This window comes from Vicugna pacos, chromosome 7 (genome assembly GCF_048564905.1).
Source record: "Vicugna pacos chromosome 7, VicPac4, whole genome shotgun sequence".
Classification (NCBI taxonomy): domain Eukaryota; kingdom Metazoa; phylum Chordata; class Mammalia; order Artiodactyla; family Camelidae; genus Vicugna; species Vicugna pacos.
In genome coordinates this window covers 10,605,984-10,626,756 of record NC_132993.1, presented here as the reverse complement: position 1 = coordinate 10,626,756, position 20,773 = coordinate 10,605,984, and the positions used below count along the sequence as shown (strand labels likewise).

The window sequence follows — 20,773 nt, the reverse complement described above, 5'->3', positions numbered from 1 at the left end:
TTTTTTTCATTCATATGCTAACACGTAAGTACCTGGACACACAGAGAACGTTTTTTAACATAATAATGCTTTACATAATGTGCAATTTGCCTTTTTATTTATTTTAAAGCGCTCAATGTTATGCATCAGTGTATATAGTATTTCCTCCTATTTAATAACTACATAGAATACCATTGTATAGATACAACATCATTTGTTTAATCAGTCCCTTTTCAGTTAGTAGATAAGTCGCTTCTAGTTTCACTTATTTCAAAGCAAAGGATATTTATGTTTCCAACAAGGGTACACATATCCTTGCGTATATATTCTATATATACCCTTGTCTAAGTGTATCTAGAAAAATGATACCTAGAAATGGATAGCTGGGTCAAAGAGTATGCTGGCAATATTCTTAATCACTCCATGAGTTAATCATTATGTTACTGCCTCTTATTCTAGCCTGTCCTAGATTCATGACTGCTACAATTCCTCTCATTTCCTTGCGAACAGATATTTTCCATTCTTTACATTTTGTTCATGATTTTTGAAGTCATGCCATTACAGAGATCTCAGACATTGCTTCTGGACTCTTACATATTCTGCAACAGTTTTATTGTGCTAGAATATTTCTCTTGCCTCATTTTTGCATATCTGCTGTCAATTTCAGACACTGATATTTTCATTTGTTGAGACTTTGTATCGGAATTTTATTGTGTTCATTGGAAAAATGAATCTCTGACCAGTTATTCTGCCATTCTGATGACATCTCCAGTTAAGCAGTTTTAATAATATACTCCGAAACACCACCTATCTGAAATATTTCATCTTATTATCCAGAGAGCCTAAGTTTTTAGCTCCTTATCATCAAACGCTTTCTATTTCATTTAAACATCAGGTTTGAAAACCAGTCTTAACAGATCTCCTGAGTGTACCTGAATGTGACTGGGTCCCTCAAGACCACCACTGGGACGTCACAGTCATGCAGATATGATCTCTGAGGTGTATTCCTGCACTGAATGACCCCTTATGTTGCTGTCTTAAGTTCTTGCATTGGCTTTGTAGAGTTTCCCCACCCGCAACATGCCTCTCAGAATGTGAGCTAACACACTCTCAGTGCTTTGCGCAGACCCTGCCCCTTCCTATCCACTTCCTATAAGTCGTAAATCAATTTATCAAGCTTGATAGAGTTGTCTCCAATAAATACATTAATTAAACAGAATAAAAGAATCCTAATACACTTCTGGTGAGTGACGTGCTGAAGCTTTATTTTGGACTTTGGACATGTATTTTGCCTACTTGTTGGCTTATTTTGCTATTTCCTGACATTACCCAGAATCTAGAAACGTGAGGTGATCCTATAGTTGAATTCTGGATAAATACGATCTTACTATACATAGAAATTAACATACCTACAGAACTAGGATTATAGAATATCCCAAACACAGAATTTTTTAAGTGCCAGAATACCGAAGGAAGATAAAACCATACTCAAGTATTGAAACATCAAAGCATAATATATTCACATGGTTCAAAATTCAAAAAATATTTTGAAATCTTTTCTCCCCATCTGTCCCCAACTACCTGACGCCCCCTCCTTCCCAGGCAACCAATGTTACCCAGTGTCCTCGTGTATGTTTATAGAGGTATTTCAAGCATATATATGCAAATGCATACAAACACATTTTTCTTTCGTGTACAAATGGCAGTGTATCAAACGCATGTCCTACACGTGGCTAAATATCTTGCAGATTATTACATATCCACACATAAGGGATCTTTTTCCTTTTCCTTTTTCAGTGGCTCCAGGTTATTCCCTCACATGGATGTGACATTGTTTATTTGTCTCCCCACTGATCGATATTTAAGTTGCTTCCAATCTGTTGTTTTTACAACCAATAATGCATTTAATAATCAAATACAGACGTCATGTCCCCATGCCAGATTATCTAAATGACAACTCCTAGAAGAGGAATTGGTAGGTCAAAGAGTAACAGCGTTGGTGACTTTGACAGATATTACAGAATTGCCCTTGATGCAGGTTATTTCATTCCACACTATCTGTTTTCCCATAGCCTGTTATAAAACTTTTCGATATTTGCCAATTTAATAAGTGAAAATAGCATCTCAGCGTAGTTTTAATTTGCATTGCACCTTTACGAGTGAAGAGGAGGTTATTCTCATTTCTTCTTATCCTTTCTTTGCCCATTTTTCCCACTGGGTTGTTTTGCTTTTTCTTGTTGACTTGCAGATTTTTATACCTTAGGCAAATTAACCTTCTATGATATGGGTTGCAGATGTTTCTTGGTTTGTCATTGTCTATTTACTTTGTTTGGTATTAATCATATTTTTAAAAATTCTTTATAAAGTCAGATTTGCCAACTTTTTTTTTTGACTTCTATGTCTGGTGTCATATTTAGGTCTTGTCCATTACTATAAACATTCTTTTATAAAGTCAGATTTGTCAACATTCTTTTATTTCTTATGTTAAATTTATGTTTGTTTGTTTTTTACATTAGACCTTTGACCCATTTGAAATTTACCCTGCTGTAAATAATATACAGGATTCAGAAATGAATTTAACTTAATTTGTTTCCTAGATGGCAGCTAATTATCTCACCATATATTGAATGGTCCACCTTTACCAAATGATGGCCCTTGAGTGTTTTAATTATAGCTATATACTCTGCTTTACAGTTGGAGTTCCTCCATGTTACTCTCCTCTTTCTATTTTTTGCTTGTTTACATAACCATATAAAATTTTTCATCAGCTGTCTAGCTAAAACACTGCTGTCATTTTTAATTGGAATTTTATAATCCTTATTGATAAATTTAGGGGAGAATTGATATCTTTGTGTTGTTGACTCCAACCTTTATATTTTTTTCAAGTCTTTTTTTGTGTCTCAGCAACATTTTGAAGTTTTCTTTATGTCAATCTTGAACTTGACTTTTTAAGTTTATTTCTAATGGTTGTATTTCTTTGCTATTGTTGCTTTCGTAGATGAGGTCTTTTCCTTTTATTCTATTTTCTAACTTTTTTTTGGTATATGTGAAGGATTCCATTTCTGAATATAAATTTTGTACCCAGCCACATCACTGAGTTATCTTACTGTTTTTTTTTAGTTTATCTTCTTGAGTTTTCCAGATATCCAAATTATTTGAGATTAAAGTTAATTTTGTTTTATCCCCCCTCCTAATATTTTATACCTGCATTTTTCTCCTCTTGTCTAATTGCATTGGCCAACATGCCAGAAGCTTTAATTAATTCACTCTGACTCACAGGAGAAGTATATAAATTTAAATTGAAAGCCTGTCATTTCATGAGACACATAAGCTCTGACCATCCCCAGGAACACAGACAGCTGCAAAATTCTGGAGAGCAAGCCTGAGAAAGTTAGAAGTCTGAAAAATGGAAGACTTGTACAAGCTTCAAGTCAAGAGGCAGAAACCCTTTCCTAACCAACCACTTTGCCTCTAGGGAAGGCAAAGACTGATATTAATGTCTTTGCTGACCTCTTCTGGTAAATCTGAAATCAGCCAGAAGATGGCAGATTTGACCCAAGTTCCTGGGTTTTCCTGAGCTGCTTGTCTGAAAAGATTTTTCAGTATCCTGGAAGTTATTTTTAAATTCTATACTTTTCTTTAACTTCTCCTTCTCCTTCTTTTCTTCCTTCGCTTTTATAAAACTTCTCTATTTTTATCTCTTTCTTTCCTCCCTTAGATTTTTGGCAGTTCCCACGTCCCTGTATCTACAACCATCATCCCTGACTGACTTTATTTCTGAGCTCCAATGCATACAATCCTTGAAACAGGGCAGCTGAGAAGCCAACGATCGCCTTGGGTGGAGTGGGTTCAGTGCAGTAGGGAGGAGAACCCATCCTGCTGTGGATGAAGAAAAAAACAAAAATATGGGTGAAATAATGAGTGAGTGTGTGCTTCTATTTCAGGTAATTTGGCAAAGATGGAAAGCATAGATTGGATGGTAACTTACTGGTTAAGCAAGAATAAGCAAACTATATTCATTCACTCATTCATTCTTTGCTTAAGGTGTGAAGTGGCCGTGCAAATGCACCTCACACCTCTCTAACGGCAGGGAGCGCAACTGATGGGCAGCCCCATCTGCTGTGCTCGGAAATCCTTCCCTTGTATTTGCTGGGACTGTGCTTCCCATGGGCAGCTCCCAGCTGACGACTGTGGATGGCAGGGGCACCAAGGCGAGCCTCCTCCAATTTTGTGGACATCAGATTGCATAATCCTCACATTATACCAAGTTCTCTAAGACCACACTTACAGGGCTCATGTAGGGAACAGATTCCCTCTTCTCTTAATCTTAAGAAGCATTCCTTGTAGCTTGTTTTTGATTATTGCAAGACTGACCATTATCATTTTCATCTGGCCAGTGCAGTGTACATTCAGGAATGTAAAAAGCATACTGTTCTATTTAACCGTTATCCATAATTTTAAATATTAGCTGGTTACAATAAATTAATGGTTGCTTGGCAACCAAAGAGATTTAGAAAGGAAATACTCCATCCTTGTTCAAATCAGAACAGCAAGATTTGTTGGAACATTCTGAGTTCTGTCGAATCCTTTATGATGGAATCAAACCTTGGCACAAAGGGAAAAACAAGAGAAAGCTCACATTTTACAGCTTAGTTAATTTTGGGAGAGAAGAGAGGAAGTCAATTGCATCACATCTCCTAGCTTGGGTTAGAACTGCCCGATTTGAGAATAAGTACTAATTAACCGAAAGTGAAGCTCAGCTATGACTTGGCTAAAAATGGGAGCGCTTGCGAAAATGTACTGCAGAACTGAGTGTGGTGGATCTGACTCACTTTGCATGTGAAAACTGGACTCATACTGATAAACAACACGTGGGAAAAGAGTTTTAGAGCATTTTGAAAACTTAAAGGCATTTGGTTAGAGAAATGACCCGCTAGCTTGCTCATAATTTATCCAGAAATACACTCCAGACTAGTATTTTTGGCTCATACTGTTTCGATGAGAGTGTCACTAGCCAATATCACCTTGATGGCTAAGGTTCAATCAAATAACCAAGAAAAGGGTCTGAGAGTAAGAACAACATATTTAATGAAAGAAAGGGAAAGGAGATAGACTCTAGGTGGTTTGGAAGCTTTTCAAGAGGGCTTTTGGAATTCATATAAGCTTTGGAGAAAATTTAAGCAATCATTTTGAAGCCTTACATTTGTAACCCCTCAAAACTATTCAAGCAAATGAATAGTGAATTAACATATTTTATTTTTAAAATTCACTATACTGAATTTTGATTGAATTTTAAAGTCTATTGGAAGAAGCAAGGGAGTTTTGATTTCGAGGCTTAAATGAATTAACCTCTTGTTGCGACTTTCTGCATTAGTCATAACATTTGTTATAATGTTGAAGAATCTTTCATTTTGATATTAACATTGCTTAATTATACATGTGGATAATATGCTCTGGAGAGATATACAAGATGCTGGCTGGAGAGGAATGCCTTAAGGAGGGGGAAATGAAGGCTGGGGTAGGAGAGAAATGGCTTTCACTTGCCCTTTCTGGTTTCATTTGATTTTCACTTGCTCTTCCACTTTTATACTTTTTGAACTTTATACCATATGAACTTATTAATAATTCAACAAAGAAATACAATTTAAAATAAGCATTAAAATTAAATTTTAAATGTATGTGGTTCAAAGGTAAGCATCACGACGTGCTGGAAAGCACAGGATCTGGAATTGTCAATCTGAATTTGGATCCCATCTTGGCCTTTGACTTCTTAGAAGAGTGCGGGCAAGTCATTCAGCATCTCTGTATCTCTGTTTCCCTCATCCTTAACATGGGACAATATACTCGGTAAAAATAGTTTAATGTCTGCTACCCACAATCCCCACGTTTGTATAAACTCGGTAAAATATGTACTGAGAATTTGGTTTTCCCAGACGTTACACCGTGGGTTTTACAAGTGTAACCATTTCATCCACATTTGCCTCCAGTTCCGCGGCTCATGGAGTGGGGTGGGGGGATCAATATAGTATTAAATCCCTTTCAGTTTTCCTACTTTCTTAAGACCATAGTTCAATCCAGTCCTTAAAAAGTCGTTCAACTGTGTTTTCCTGTTCTTGGAAATAAACTCATCTTCTCAGGTAGTGATTCTCTCTCTTCATGGATCTCCTGCAAACAATTTTTGAAAATCCAATTTACTTCAGAAGTATCTAGAATTTTCTTTTCAAGTTTAAAAAAACTGTTCCTAAAATTTTTTGTTATTTTTTTTTTAACTCCCGTCCTCACTCTGGAAAATGAGCATATGGGCGGGTTCTTTCTTTTCCTTAGGGACATCATCCCTGGAGCCCGCTTTGCAGGTGATCCGCAGGAGAGCGACCGGATATGGCCGCTGCATCATTCAGAGCCGCCACTAGGTGGCGGTGTACACACATTTCCAAGAAGGTACACGCCTGGGATGCTGGTTAACCATGATCTCTTAAGTTGCTGGTTCCTCGGAGGGTAGGCGGTAACAAGAATAGTTTGTTAACATGAATTAACTTGTGAAAAGTGAGATAAATATAATGAAGATACCTATAATCAAGCAGAAGCTATCTCAAGCCAAAGACTTCTCACAGCATCTCTGGTCACTTAGTTAACAGCATTCAGATTTAAGTTAAGTATCCCAGGCTCCATTTGCCTTTCCTTCTCATTTGTTCCATAATGTGTTTCTCTGTGCACCCAATAGCCACATGTCTGTATAAAGTGCACAACACTGTTTTGCACACGGAGAAGGGCGCATGCTCCGAGCATGTCGACCCTCTGCAGATTATATGCTGCCTAGGCTAACATGAAGCAGATACAGTCAGCTGTCTACTTGTATCTGACATTAATCTTAGCAATGTTCTCCTAGGGAAGTCTACCCAGACAATAGAAATAAAAGCAAAAATTAACAAATGGGACCTAATTAAACTTACAAGCTTTTGCACAGCAAAGGAAGCCATAAGCAAAGCAAAAAGACAACCTATGGAATGGGAGAAGATACTTGCAAAAGATGAGACTGACAAGGGCTTAATTTCTAGAATATATAAATAGCTCATACAACTTAAAAAAAACCAAACATCTCAATCCAAAAATAGACAGAAGACCTAAAACAAGCAATTATCCAATGAAGACATACAAATGGCCAATGGGCACATGAAAAAAATGCTCAGTATTGCTAATTATCAGAGAAATGCAAATTAAAACTACAACGAGGTATCACCTCACACCAATCAGAATGGCCATCATTCAAAAGTCCACAAATGATAAATGCTGGTGAGGGTGTGGAGAAAAGGGAACCCTCCTACACTGTTGGTAGGAATATAGTTTGGTGCAGCCATTAGGGAAAACAGTATGGAGATTCCTCAAAAGACTAAAAACAGACTTACCATGATTCAGCAATCCCACTCCTGGGCATATATCCAGAAGGAACCTTAATCCAAAAAGATACATGCACCCCAGTGTTCACAGCAGCACTATGTACAATAGCCAAGACATGGAAACAACCTAAATGTCCACCAACAGATAACTGGATAAAGAAGATGTGGTATATTTATATAATAGAATTCTACTCAGCCATAAAAAAGAATAAAATAATGCCATTTGTACCAACATGGATGGACCTGGAGACCATCATTCTAAGCGAAGTAATCCAGAAATAGAAAGAAAAATACTGTATGATATCATTTATATGTGGAATGTAAAAAAAAAAAAGACACAAACGAACTTATTTATGAAATAGAAACAGACTCACAGACACAGAAAACAAACTTATGATTACCAGGGGGGTAAAGAGAGTGGGAAAGGATAAATTGGGAGTTTGAGATTTGCAAATACTAACTGCCATATATATAAAAAAGATATACAACCAGTTTCTTCTGTATAGCACAGGAAACTATATTCAGTATCTTGTAGTACCCTATAGTGAAAAAGAGTATGAAAACAAATGCAAAACATACATATGTACATGTATGAATGACACATTATGCTGTATACCAGAAACTGATACGCCATTGTAAACAGACTGTACTTCAATAAATATATGTACATACAAAAAAATGTTTACTCGGATAATTCATCCCGTAATCCACGAAGTGTCCCCAGACAGCTCACACTCTCTCTCTCACACACGCAGTATTCTGGAAGCATCGCTCCCCATCACCACCACCTTCCTCTCCTAAGAGGCCCCCAGATCACTGCAGCGAACGTTTTTGGTCTGGGTCCCTTTGCTCTTAACATGGCTTGGCCCTCGAGCTTCCTGCTTAAAAAGAAACAAACCTCAGCACATTTCGACAGGAACAGAATGACAGTCACCAGGCTTGTCAGGTCCTGTTACCACGGACCCCGGCCTCCTGCTCCCATCAAGTCTGGCCTGTGACTTGAGAGAGGGGTCATCGGGCTTTGAGTTTGTAGTTCAGTCTAGAGATTAATCATCAGGCCTCTTCAACACCACTCATCTGTTTGATTTTCTTTCTTTCATATTATAGCTACACTTCTGTTCCCCAGGAAATTCTCCTCAGGATTTGACCACGAATCTTGTTTTCTACTGGTTCGTAAATCGCCTAATCAATTTACAGTGTCTGTTACCATGAAGGTGCCTAGTCAGCAGGTATTTTCTCTCCCTTGTAACTTCTGCCCACTTCTGCCTTGTACTTCATGAGATTCAGGTTTCATTTCTGCTGTGGACACTGACTAGCCAAGTATATCTGGACAATGATTTATGTAAAAGGAAAATGCAGATTATCTCAGACAGCTGTTCCACCTCTGACATTACTGATCTGAAAGGGACCTGTTTCTTTATATTTAATTTTTATTATTATTTTTAATTTTCTTCAACTTTCTAAGAGTCTGACTCTGTAATAATCACAGAGGTTGGATAACTGCCCTAGGGTCACACAACTCAGAGATGGTAGAGCAGAGATTGGAGCCTAAGTCTGGGTATAAATTTCATGCTTTTCCATTAATCAGCTTCCGAAAGCAAGATGGAACTCAGGAGAAAGAATCTGGGCTACTGGGAAGCTATCCTTGTGTATTTATAGCTTCTCTAACCAGAGGAGTTTTCTGCTCAAATTGAGGAGTATTCTGGGAGGTTTCAGGAAGGTGTCTCATCTGTAAGAGAGAAATAAAACCATCTAGCAGAAGCCAGTCATCTTCTAGAATCCAAACTCCTGAGGGGGAAGTCCCCGCTCACAAGATGACTTTCTCAGTGTTCTCACAATTGGTTGAAAACCAAATGTGGTCATCCATGAAACGTCTCATTTGCTTGACTGGAAATACACGCCAACAGATTAACCTTGAAATAGGTCAGGCCCCAGTGGAAATGGGCATGAGAACGCACGGGACTTCCCATCCTCGGCCTGATAATGCTCACTTTTCTTACAAGATTGAAGTCAAAACATGGTTGATCTGAGAGGCATCCCCTTTCCCACCCCCTCCTGGCTGAGTTGGAGGTACCCACTCTGTACTGCCACACCAGGCTGTGCGTCACTCTGGGGGACCCTGTCACAGTGTGCTGCTCACCCACCTGCCCCTGTCCCTTCCTGCACTGTGAGTGGTTTGATGGAAGAGCCTGGATTTCATCTCTGAGTTCTTGTGCCCAGCACAGTGCCTGATGCAGAATGAGTGTTCCTTCGTTCATAATGTGTGTGAAAGATGGTGCCGGGGGCGGGGATGAGAGGAACTTGGACAAATGGAAGAGGAGACGAAAGGAGCAGAGGGAAGAGAGGGGAAGATGGAGAAGAAAAGAGGAGAAAAAGTTAAAAATAGATCCAGAGGAACCACTGTGAGACGGACCCGGTCCCATACTCCGTTAATTACCTGGATCCCACAAGTTTCCCTAACAAGGGGAGCACGGATGGTGTTTTAGACCCTCGAGTGTGAGCTTCAACTCACATACTATAGCCCACAGCTCTTAAAACATATGAGTGCTCCCCTTTCTGCAGTGATGGTTACTCAAGTAAATGGCTGCAGGCTTTGGGGGCAAGCCTGGCAGATCCCACCGGCTACACTTGTCGTGGTACCACAGGGCCCTGCCTGTGGTGCCTCAGACTTTTTCACGTGATGACACTGGGTCTGAGAGCTGATTCCAATCTGGAGACTGGGCCACCGGATCATGACTTCATTGAGGTAGCTGGTCTGAGCCGTCCTCATTCATTCTTGACTTCTTTCAGTTGTGTATACCAAGCAGGACTCCTGTTGGTTGCCCACACCTCCTGCCCCACGAACACCACGTTCTAATTGCCTCCCCAAAGATCCATGCAGTCTGGCTCCTCCTGTCTGCCATTTCGACCTTGCTGACTAACAAGGCAAGCAGGCACACTTCGCATCTTACAGTTAAGTGCTGCACGTGGCCTCTGCTGTTCGGGGTACCTGTACCCCTTGGCCACTAGGAAGCCCAGTTCTGTAACAGCATCTTCTAATAAAAGCCTCATTTGATGCCCTCCTTAGTCAGACACTTTTATCACCTTGTTAAGCAGACAATCCTCCAGGCCTCCCTCCCAAAGAACACAGTCAACTGGTGGGTTTTTCAGTCTTATAGAACAGTCCCATTATAGCATTTCCACTTTTCCTAGTCTCTGATCTCTTCCTTCAGAGTCTTGCAAGGCAATTTTTGGCATTTCTACCTAATTTAATGAAGGCTATCACTTTTCCCAAAATTCCACGAGTCAGCAAATAGCCTATATTAGACCTGTTTCCCAGGACACTTGCCAAGGTGTTAACCCTGCGTGATGGGGAGTGGCTCCCTATCGACAAACTCTCCCTCACTTAGCCTTATGTTCCGACCACCCCCCGATTTGCCACCCTCTAGATCCAGTCCCGGGCAGGCTCTCCCCGTGCCTGCTACTGCACGTTACGCAGTACTGGCAGCTGCTCTCATGCATAGTATCTCTTTTCTACAGCAACCGTAGCACATCTGTGCCTTGAGAACACTAGAAAATAAATTTGGGAGAAGGGGTAGTGAAAATATTGCTTCACCAAGACCAGACTGTCTCGGCAACAATTGTCTGAGAATAACGACCAAGGGAGAGGGGACTATTCCTCATACAAACATATCCATCTGGCGAAGTCAAGGAAAGATCAAGCGTCAAAAACAGTTGTGATAGCACTTGAAGATTTTAAAATCCTTCACAAATATGAAGCATTAAGGCACATCTTATTTTGTGTTAAATCCAAATAATGCATATACCCAGTCTGGGAACCCTAAGGCCAAGACCGCAGCCCACCACTTAAGAAATCTGAAACATGTAGTTCGCTAAAAGCAACAAAATACCCCCAATCCAGCTCAGCTTCTTCATCAGTTTAACTGAATCTCTCAAACTTACAAGTGGAGCAAAAACACATGCTCACAAAAACAAGCATGGGTAAAAGTAATTCTGTAATTATAAAAGACGGTATAAATTCATATTTTTTTCTCCTGCCTTCCATTAACTGATCTAAAAAGGAACTGTATAAAAACATGAGGTATATAATTGTATTCCTGAGTGGGTAAATATAGACATGTAATATATTTGCCAATAACAACACAAAGGAAGTGGGAATGAGAACGCTGTTTTGGAGTAAGGAAATGGCACTAAATAGCAACTTGAATCTAAGGAACAAATGGAGCGAACCAGAAAGGGTAAATGAGGTTACCGTAACAAATACTATAAATATTTGCTCTCCTTCCTACTCCCAGCTTCTTTACAAATTATATACAGTAATAATTGTAACAATGTAATGCTAAGTTTGTAACTATGGAGATGTAATATTTATAGTAACATCACAGAAGAGGGAAAGACAATAGAGCTGCATAGGAATAATGCTTCTATATCTAACTGACACTGTTAGTATAAAACCTAAAGTCAATTCTAAGTTAAGATCTAAATGGTAAGCCCTAGAGCATCCACTAAAAAATATAACTTAAAAAGTGAAAAAATAAAGAATTTAAAATACTATACTAGAAAATATTCACCTAATGCAAAATACAAACTATAATTAATATATTAAATGATGTAATGGAAAAAGTAGACAACATGCATGAATAAGAGAGGAATTTCAGACTAAAAACTAGAAGAGATAATCGAATGAAAATATTATAAATTAAGAAAACATTGCATGTATATCCCTTTCATGGTCTCACCAGTAAACTCAACACGGCTGGAGAAAGAATCAACTTGAAAATAGGTCATAGTGTATACATAGTTCATGTTCACTAATTTTGCTACTCTCTAGTTACTCAGACCATATTTTACATTTCAATCAGAATTGAATAAAAGTCTATTCTCCAGCATTCACGTCAACACTTAGTATTCCCAGAGTTTATTTTCTTCCAATATGACAGATGTGATATGGTTGATGGCTGAGTAAAATTTGGCAAGTTACTCAACCTCTTTGAGCCTCTGTTTTCTCATCTGTTAAATGGATATTACGTTACTTAACTCACAGGATATTCCCAGGAGTGAACAAAAATACAGAGAAATTATAAATACTTAGTATACATCTATATGTTTCCAAAGCATTTAACTAAGTTTATTACATGCAGTAGGTATTCAATATATAAAATCAATCAAATGATATAAAAATTATATTCAGTGTCTTTACTGGAAAAAAAATGACAGAACAAAATTAAGAGGTTAAGAGTAAACTTTGGAGTCAGACAAACCTGAGTCAAATTGTAGTTCTCTTCAGTTTTGAGAATTATTATCAAATATTAAGTTAAACACTGGAGATATTTAAATTAGGCACAAAAAATTAATATTTGTGGTGGCAATCCAGAAGACCTAGAAGTTTTAATTACATACTACTCCCTTCTTATTTCTTAACTCCTTAGAAGGAGTATTAGTATAAAGTAGAAAATTAAATATTTTAATTTATATCATATAAACCAATAGTTATGCATATTAAGTCTGGATATAGAGGAAAATCTATAGGAAATAAAACAGAAAATGTAAATGTCTTATTCGAGATATGTAACAGATATCTATATAGGTAAGCATTTTACTTGCATCAAACAAATTTTCAATAAGAAAGAATATTAAAAACTTGCCTGGTTGGAAATGGTATTCTTTCTAGTTTTGTTTTTATCTTTACTTATGACCATACCACTAACACAAAGAATATATGAACAGAGGTCAATGTTTCTATGAAGTAAAAATTGCAACATATTCAATCTGACATACCTCAAAGTATACATAAGAATTATTGTGCAGTATGGTAATCACATGTGAATAAGGAGTTAAATAAAAGTCTAGAATTAGTATTTATTTTTAGACACCTATATTCATTATGTCTGTATTCAGCTGTGAGGAGTAGAGAGAAAAAATTAAGTGGAATGAAAAACCACTAAGGTTTCATAGTGTGTATACAGTGGTGGAGGGTGGGCATAAGCTGTTGCGTCCATCGCAGCAAAGGTTCCTGCTTATGGACGGGTGCTGCAGAACTTAAGAAACACAAAGACAGACAGAGAATCAAAGATGGGACCAGGGGACTCAAGATCTTAAGGATCAAGAGCCCTGAGTGGCTGGTTCGCAACATATTCATTATCATAGTGCTGCAGAAAAGAACTCTGAGCATTTCAGTGCAGTAATAGCAATCTACAAAACCTCCAATGCTCTAAGAATAGCGAAGCAGTATTAATCATCTTTATGACTCCATCTGGTCCCCTTGTGAGGGGGCCGATTAACGTCACAGAAACTTCAGTGACTCCCTTAGGCAAACGGCTTTGTGTACATGCTGGAGCAGTGTTCTGCTCATGCAGGGCTCAGTGTTCTGAGACCAGCATTGTTTGCCCTTAGGAAACACCTTAGTTTCGTGCCGCACCTCAGGCCCCTACAAGGAAACTTCTTGTTTTCTTGCTCTCAAGAAAACATCATATTGACCCAGGAATCCCACTCCTGGGCATAAATCCAGAAGGAACTCTACTTCAAAATGACACCTGCACCCCAATGTTCATAGCAGCACTATTTACAATAGCCAAGACATGGAAACAGCCTAAATGTCCATCAACAGATGACTGGATAAAGAAGATGTGGTACATTTATACAATGGAATACTACTCAGCCATAAAAACCAACAACATAACACCATTTGCAGCAACATTGATGTTCCTGGAGAATGTCACTCTAAGTGAAGTAAGCCAGAAAGAGAAAGAAAAACACCATATGAGATCACTCATATATGGAATCTAAAAAAAAAAAAAACAAAAAAAAACCTAAATAGAAAATAGAAGCAGATTCATAGACATAGAATACAAACTTGTAGTTGCCAAGGGGGTGGGGGGTGGGAAGGGACAGACTGGGATTTTAAAATGTAGAATAGATAAACAAGATTATACTGTATAGCACAGGGAAATATATACAAGATCTTGTGGTAGCTCACAGAGAAAAAAAAATGTGACAATGAATATATGTATGTTCATATATAACTGAAAAATTGTACTCTACACTGGAATTTGACACAGCATTGTAAAATGACTATTACTCAATTAAAAAAAAGTTTAAAAAAAACGAAAACATCATATTGACTTGTTTTCCCACAATAAGGCACTTCAGTTTATTTTTATACAGGAGACACCTGCAGCTTGGCAAACCAGAACCCCCAGTGGATGGACAGCCATATCTGCCTCCCAGCTCCCAGCGTGAATATAAAGAAGACATTTTGGATGACAGTAAGTTTGCACTGCAGGAGCGGAGTGATGGCGTTACAGACTGAATGTCTGTGTCTCCCAGAAGTCGTATGCTGAAGACCTAACCCTCAGTGCTGCTGTGTTGGGAGACAGGCCTCCAAAGAAGTCATTAAGGTCAACTGAGGTCGCAAGGGTGAGATTCTGACGGGATGAGATTAACGTTCTTATTAAGGAGACAACAGAGCTCACTCTCTCTCCCCACATCCAACCTACAAGGAAAGGTGACGTGCGGCCACACACAGGAGGTGGCCACCTACAAACCACAAAGAGAACCCTCAACAGAAACTGAATTGATCTGAACCTGGATCTTGGATTTCAGGCCTCTAAAACTGTGTCAAGTCAATTTCAGTTGTTTAAGTCACCCAGGATACAGTGCTTTATTACAGCAGCCAAAGTAGACTAATGCAGATAGACTAACGTACATTCCTTTATTCACAGTCAAAGGCCAAACAGAAAATCTGGTACAAAAGATGTTTAAAGTTCCAATCATTAGTCTCTTCACCTGGAGCTCTCCTCCCCTCATAACCTAGACGCCACCTGTATTTGTCTGACAAAGTAAGCAAAATGACTGGAGCATTCAGAGAGGTGGTTTGGAACATGACATCACTGAGGTGAGGGAGGAGAATGGGAAGTTTGGAGGAGGAGGAGGGGAGGGATGGGAGTGCGTCAGCAGTAGCAGGTCACAGCCTCACTCCTGAGTCTCACTCCTGATGAAACGGGAGGAACGGGAAGGAGGAGGAAAAGAGAACTGGAGGACAAAGGGAGAGGAAGAAGCAGGGAAGTTGGTGGGTGAACAGGGGACAAGCAAGGCAGGGAGCAAGAGGCATGGAGAAGACAAATAGAAGAACCAAAGAAACTGGACATGAGGACCGTGAGACTCTCTTCACTGTCCTAATTTTTCAGCAGCCCAGGAAAACCTAAGACACACATAGCCTTACTACAAATTAGAAAAAGGTACCCTCTCTGGGTGAGTGAATTAAAACAGTGGTATTCCTCTAGTGAGAATAGACCTCATGAAATGAACCAGCGGGGCGAGGGTATTTATGGTTCAGCCTTCAACCCTTTCTAGGCCAGGAGAGTCCTACCAGGACCCGCTGGTCGGCTGGCAGAGCAGGAGCTGGGTTGCAGGCTCGCTCACCCGCTCATCCGGTGCTCCTATTCAGCACACATACTCAGGAGACATGGCGTTCTCGCGTCTCATCACCAACAGGAAGGCGTCCTCTCACAGTTCTCTTTGGAACCCTAAGTAACCCCATAAACCCCTGCTTGTCAGCTTAGCTGCCCTATTCAGGGCTGGCAAGATGTGCTGAGTCTTATCATTTCAGTAAACTCCTACCTCCAAAGCCCTTCCTTGAACAAAATGAAATTCCTATAATTACACTGCCAAACAGTCATGCCCACATCACAAGAATATGGTTCTTTGAGTTCAACAGTGGAAGCAAACAAAAACTAAGGCTACAAGATTCTAGTGAGTGGAGAGTGGGTTTCATTTTTACCTGCCTTCTCTATGTCCATGGCTTGATCCGAAGTCGTTCACCACTATTTGATTCTTCTAGTGATGATAATGGTAAAGAGGAGAGAAATGAGTGTTCTCAAGGTTTCTGCGTAATACAGAATGTGGACTCTCCCACCTAAGACTGGCTGGGAGAAGGGTTAATCCTTGAGGAGCTGACAACAGCGTTTCATTCCATCTCCAAGGGCCTCTTTGACTTTGTCATTCCGGAGAGTGAAGATGAAAGGGTTCAGAAAAGGGGTCAACACGGAAATCAGCAGGGAGACTATCTTGTTGTACTCGGCTGCCTGGGTTTGCCTGGGCTTCAGGTAGAGGAACAAGCAGCTGCCATAGCCGATCACCACAAAGATGAAGTGGGAGGCACAAGTCGAGAAGGCTTTCCTGCGGCCAGAGGCCGTGGGGATCTTGAGGATGGTGGAGATGATGTAGGTGTAGGAGACAACTGTTGGGGCCAGAGAACCAATGATAATGAAAATAGCCATTAAAAAGAGAACAAGCTCTGTGAAAAGAGTGTCATCACACGAGAGTTTGAGCAACTGTCCTCGGTCACAGAAAAAATGGTCTAACAGGTTTGATTTGCAGAAGGTAAACTGAAACATGGCATAGACTGGCCAGATTTCAGAGAGGAGCCCAAACACCCATGACACAGTTACCACCGAGATGCAAGTGCGACTGCTCATGATGACGTTGTACCTCAAAGGGTTACACACGGCCACGTAACGGTCCACGGCCATCGCGCCCAGTAATGCAAACTCTGTGGTCCCCACAGCGAGGTACAGGAAGAGCTGGGTGACACAGGCAGTCAGAGATATTGTCTGCATCCCAGGGAGCAGCAACCCCCAGAGCATCACGGGGACGATAATGGACGTGATCAGAATCTCCAAGGCAGAGAGGTGGCCAAGGAAGAAATACATGGGGGACCACAGACGTTTATCAACGCAGACAATCACGATGATGACCGTGTTTCCCATCAGTGTCACTGAGTAGAAGAAGAAGAATACAGCAAAAAGAATGTGATGGAGTTCTTGGGACCCAGGGAAACCTAAAAGGCAGAATTCAGTGGCACTTGAGTGATTGCTCATCATTCAGTCCTTGGTTGTGCTCCTTGTGAAACCTAGAGATCAGAAGAGAAGAAACACTGCCTCACCTGGCCCTGCTCTCCAGAGAGAAGGAGGACAGATGAGGATGAAGAGCTATTTCTCACCTCATGAGCCGGGGGGAACCCCTATTACTCTGCTCTGCACAAAGCCAGACTCAGAGGTTGTCACCTCACATCCAGCTCCAGGCTAGCTGCCCGGAAGGGGTAAAGATACCTTTGTCTTTACTTGTGAGAAGAAAACCTCCCTTGTCTTTTCCCCCAGTAACGTGCTTTCTCACAGGGGACAAAGGTTAGGGCTTCTGAAACAGGCCACATTCGATGCTGAGTCAGGCCCTCAGGTCCTGGGGTTGCCCTCTCCTCTTAGGCTAAGTGTAACAGAGGACATAATGGCATTTCAGATGATGCCCAAAGGATGGAACTTCGAACCTCACCCCTCATTCTTATTGGTTCTACATAAACCCACCTTGGGGTCAGCAGAAAAGAGTCCGGGGGTCTAAGGGCAATAACCTTGCTTTTCCCAGATTTTAAAATCCCCATATTACAGAGCAGCGAGGGCTCCAAACGGGCCTCTGGAGTTTGGGGTGCTTTTCCAGATAGACTCACTCATCCCTAACCCAGCGCAGCTGCTTTCCAAATCTTGGCAGGAGGGAAGGATGGGGTCTGGCATTGACACGTTTAGATCCAAGGCTCTCAGCTGCCCAGGATGCCTGGATATCTGCTGCTCGCTTCACCCATCCCACAAGCTAATGTCATCTCCTCTAAGGACTCTTTCCAATCACCGTCCCCGAAACAGGAAAGACAGGTTCATTCCTGGATTTTAGTTTTCCTCATAGCACTTACTGTTACCTGGCATTATGTTAATGTTTAATTTTCTATGTCATGTCCTTAATGGAACATGGAACAAATGCAGCAGTGAATAGAAAAAAAACAAAGGTCCCTGCACCGTGGAGCTTATATTCAAGGAGTGGATGGAGTTTATTCCACACATAAACAGGTGAGTAAAATATTTAAGATGTTGGTTCGCTAATCATGCCATAGAAAAATACTTCAAGGAAAAGGGAAAGGAAATTTAATTTTATTTATTCATTTTTCATGTGTGATACTGGAATATAAACTCCATGAAAGCAAAGACATACCTTCGATATATACATGTATATTACATATAAATATCAATAAACCATGCTGAGACAAGTAACCAGTGGTGAAATTCTTTTAGTAGGTGAAGGGTGTGTGAATATATAATACATGATTAAATATTACTAAATCCTGGCCAAGGCTAGTGGGCCATACGCCCTTCGTCCTAATCTGCCTGGTTTCCTTCCTGCATCACATTACTATTTTCCCCTCCTTCCTCCCTTCCTGAGGCAACTGCCTCAATATCTCTGTGCATCTTTTACTTCAGGGCAATCTGGCTTCAAGGACAGAACGGTTGGAAGCGCTCGGTGCCCAGCTTTTCCACAATTCCTGCATCACCACCCCCAGATGAACGCACGGGAGAGAGGAGGCTCCTGACTGACTCGGGGAGCTGGGCCTGGCCCGAGCCCTGGGGCAGAGGAGCTGCATCTGCTCTCTGTGTGCGGGGGGCTTTGGGGATGAGCCCACTCTCTCTGCTGCCCCCCAGCCCGCTCTCCAGGCTGTAGGTGTCCTTCTAGAAGGCAGCCGAGCCTGCAACTCCCCATCCTCATCCTCCCCTACTCCTTCCTTTGAAGACGGGACCCCTGAAAAGACGCGCACCTCTGCGGAAGGGCTGCTCCACCACGTCCCATGCCCTCCAGGGCTCGGCCAAGGCTGCTCCTGTCTGGGCACCGCTGAGCCACGCACAGGGGTCACAGCACCTTGCTGCCGCCTCCTCTCATGGTGAGGAAGGAACTGCCTTCAGGAACTTAGGGGGAAGTCCGGAAACAATAGTGCTGTGGGGAGCTAAGGGTCTCTCTCTCCTTCCAACTCCCCTCCTTCCCAAGGGGACCTAGTCACTGAGGTCCCTGTTCTTAATTAGCCCCAGGCCGGGGCATCCCTCAGCAATCAGTCTGCAGGGAGCAGAACAAACTTCTAGTTACTCCCACTTTTGATTAATTAAGTTTCAGAACTTTGAAAACTTTTTGTTTAATGGGAAACCTGAAATCTCACCAGAGGCTTCTCAATACCAAGGCTGTCGTCTCAAAGGCCCCAAGTCCAGGTTCCAGAAGATGTCTCCCCTCTAAGCAGGTCACTCCTCCTGCTCTTGCTGCTGAGCTCTTCCCAGGACTCCCTTAGATAATGGAGCCAAAATCAGCTCCCTCACCCGCTAACAGCAACTCCACAACTGACCTCTAAAACACACACCAGTATCCAAAAAAAAAAAAAAAAAAAAGCCTGCATTCTGGCCTCTGTTAAAGAGGCCAGAAATCCCCCACAAAGTCTGATTTCCCCTTCACTCACTTTACAGCCACTTCTGGTCCTAACCCTGTCGACTCCCCAGAACCCCGTGGAGAGGTCCCACCCCTAAATCGAATCCTCTCTCTGCTCTGGCCTCAGGGTCCACCTTCTCACACCTGGGCACCTGTCTGCTTTCAAGCAAGATTCTTGCCACCCTTAACCTCTGTGGCTGGCCCCAGATCACCCGCAGGGCGCTTCCGTGCAGGAAGGGCATACGGACAGCCTAAGGCAGGCACTCGTATTACAGCCTGGGCCAACTGACAGGACATGAACTGTTTGGTGCTGGAGTGAGACAGAACACAAAGCATTTATCTAGATTTTGGATTTCATTTTAAGTACCTTCATTAATCCAAGAATGTCAATTGGTACAAAAGGGTATAAATTGAGAATAATCTTCCTTGCGTTCCTCAAAGTGCCCGAGCCAAATCAGACTACCATGTAACTGATGAAAAATTTCCTAAGCAGGTTCCTAAATAGTCTTTTAAAGAAAATGCTGTGAGAATCAATAAACAATGTCCTACTGTAAAGCACAGGGAATTATATTCAACAACTTGTGGTAATCTTTAATGAAAAAGAATATATACATACACATACACATATACATATATATATATATATAGAAGTGAATCACTATTCAGCACACTAGAAACTAACACAACATTGTACTTCAAGAAAAAATTTTTTAATAAAATAAAATAAAGAAAATGCTGTGAAAATCTGTTTTACAATCATGACTTTGTCACTTAACAGTATATAAAATACACTATCTCATATCAAAACATAATGCCCCAATTCCTTTTTTGCATAGCATTCCATTTTATGAATGTCCTATTTTACTTAGCAACTGTCTATTGATCAATTTTTGTTGTTGCTTCTATTTTTATTATGAAAATGATGCTACAGATATCTTAGACATGTATAAGTCCATACGTACTTAAACATATGGAATAAATCCAGAGCATTGGAATTTCTAGTTCAAAAGTTAGACGTACCTGTTTCTTTTTACTGGCATCAATTTATACTCTATAGATTTTTTTTAGACAATGAAGATTTATTCCCCTAAAAATACTCAAACAGAAGTATTTATACG

The 20,773-nt window shown here is 40.7% G+C and overlaps 2 protein-coding genes across 2 annotated transcripts in view; both read right to left on the bottom strand.

Annotated features, from left to right (window-relative positions):
• KEL (Kell metallo-endopeptidase (Kell blood group)) overlaps window positions 1-20,773 on the bottom strand; it is a 193,693-nt gene that overhangs the window by 36,496 nt on the left and 136,424 nt on the right. The gene's annotated exons all lie outside the window — the stretch shown is intronic.
• Window positions 16,310-17,254, bottom strand: OR9A2 (olfactory receptor family 9 subfamily A member 2). The gene has a single exon (XM_006210051.3). It carries the CDS (start codon window positions 17,252-17,254, stop codon window positions 16,310-16,312), a length of 945 nt encoding a protein of 314 aa, XP_006210113.1.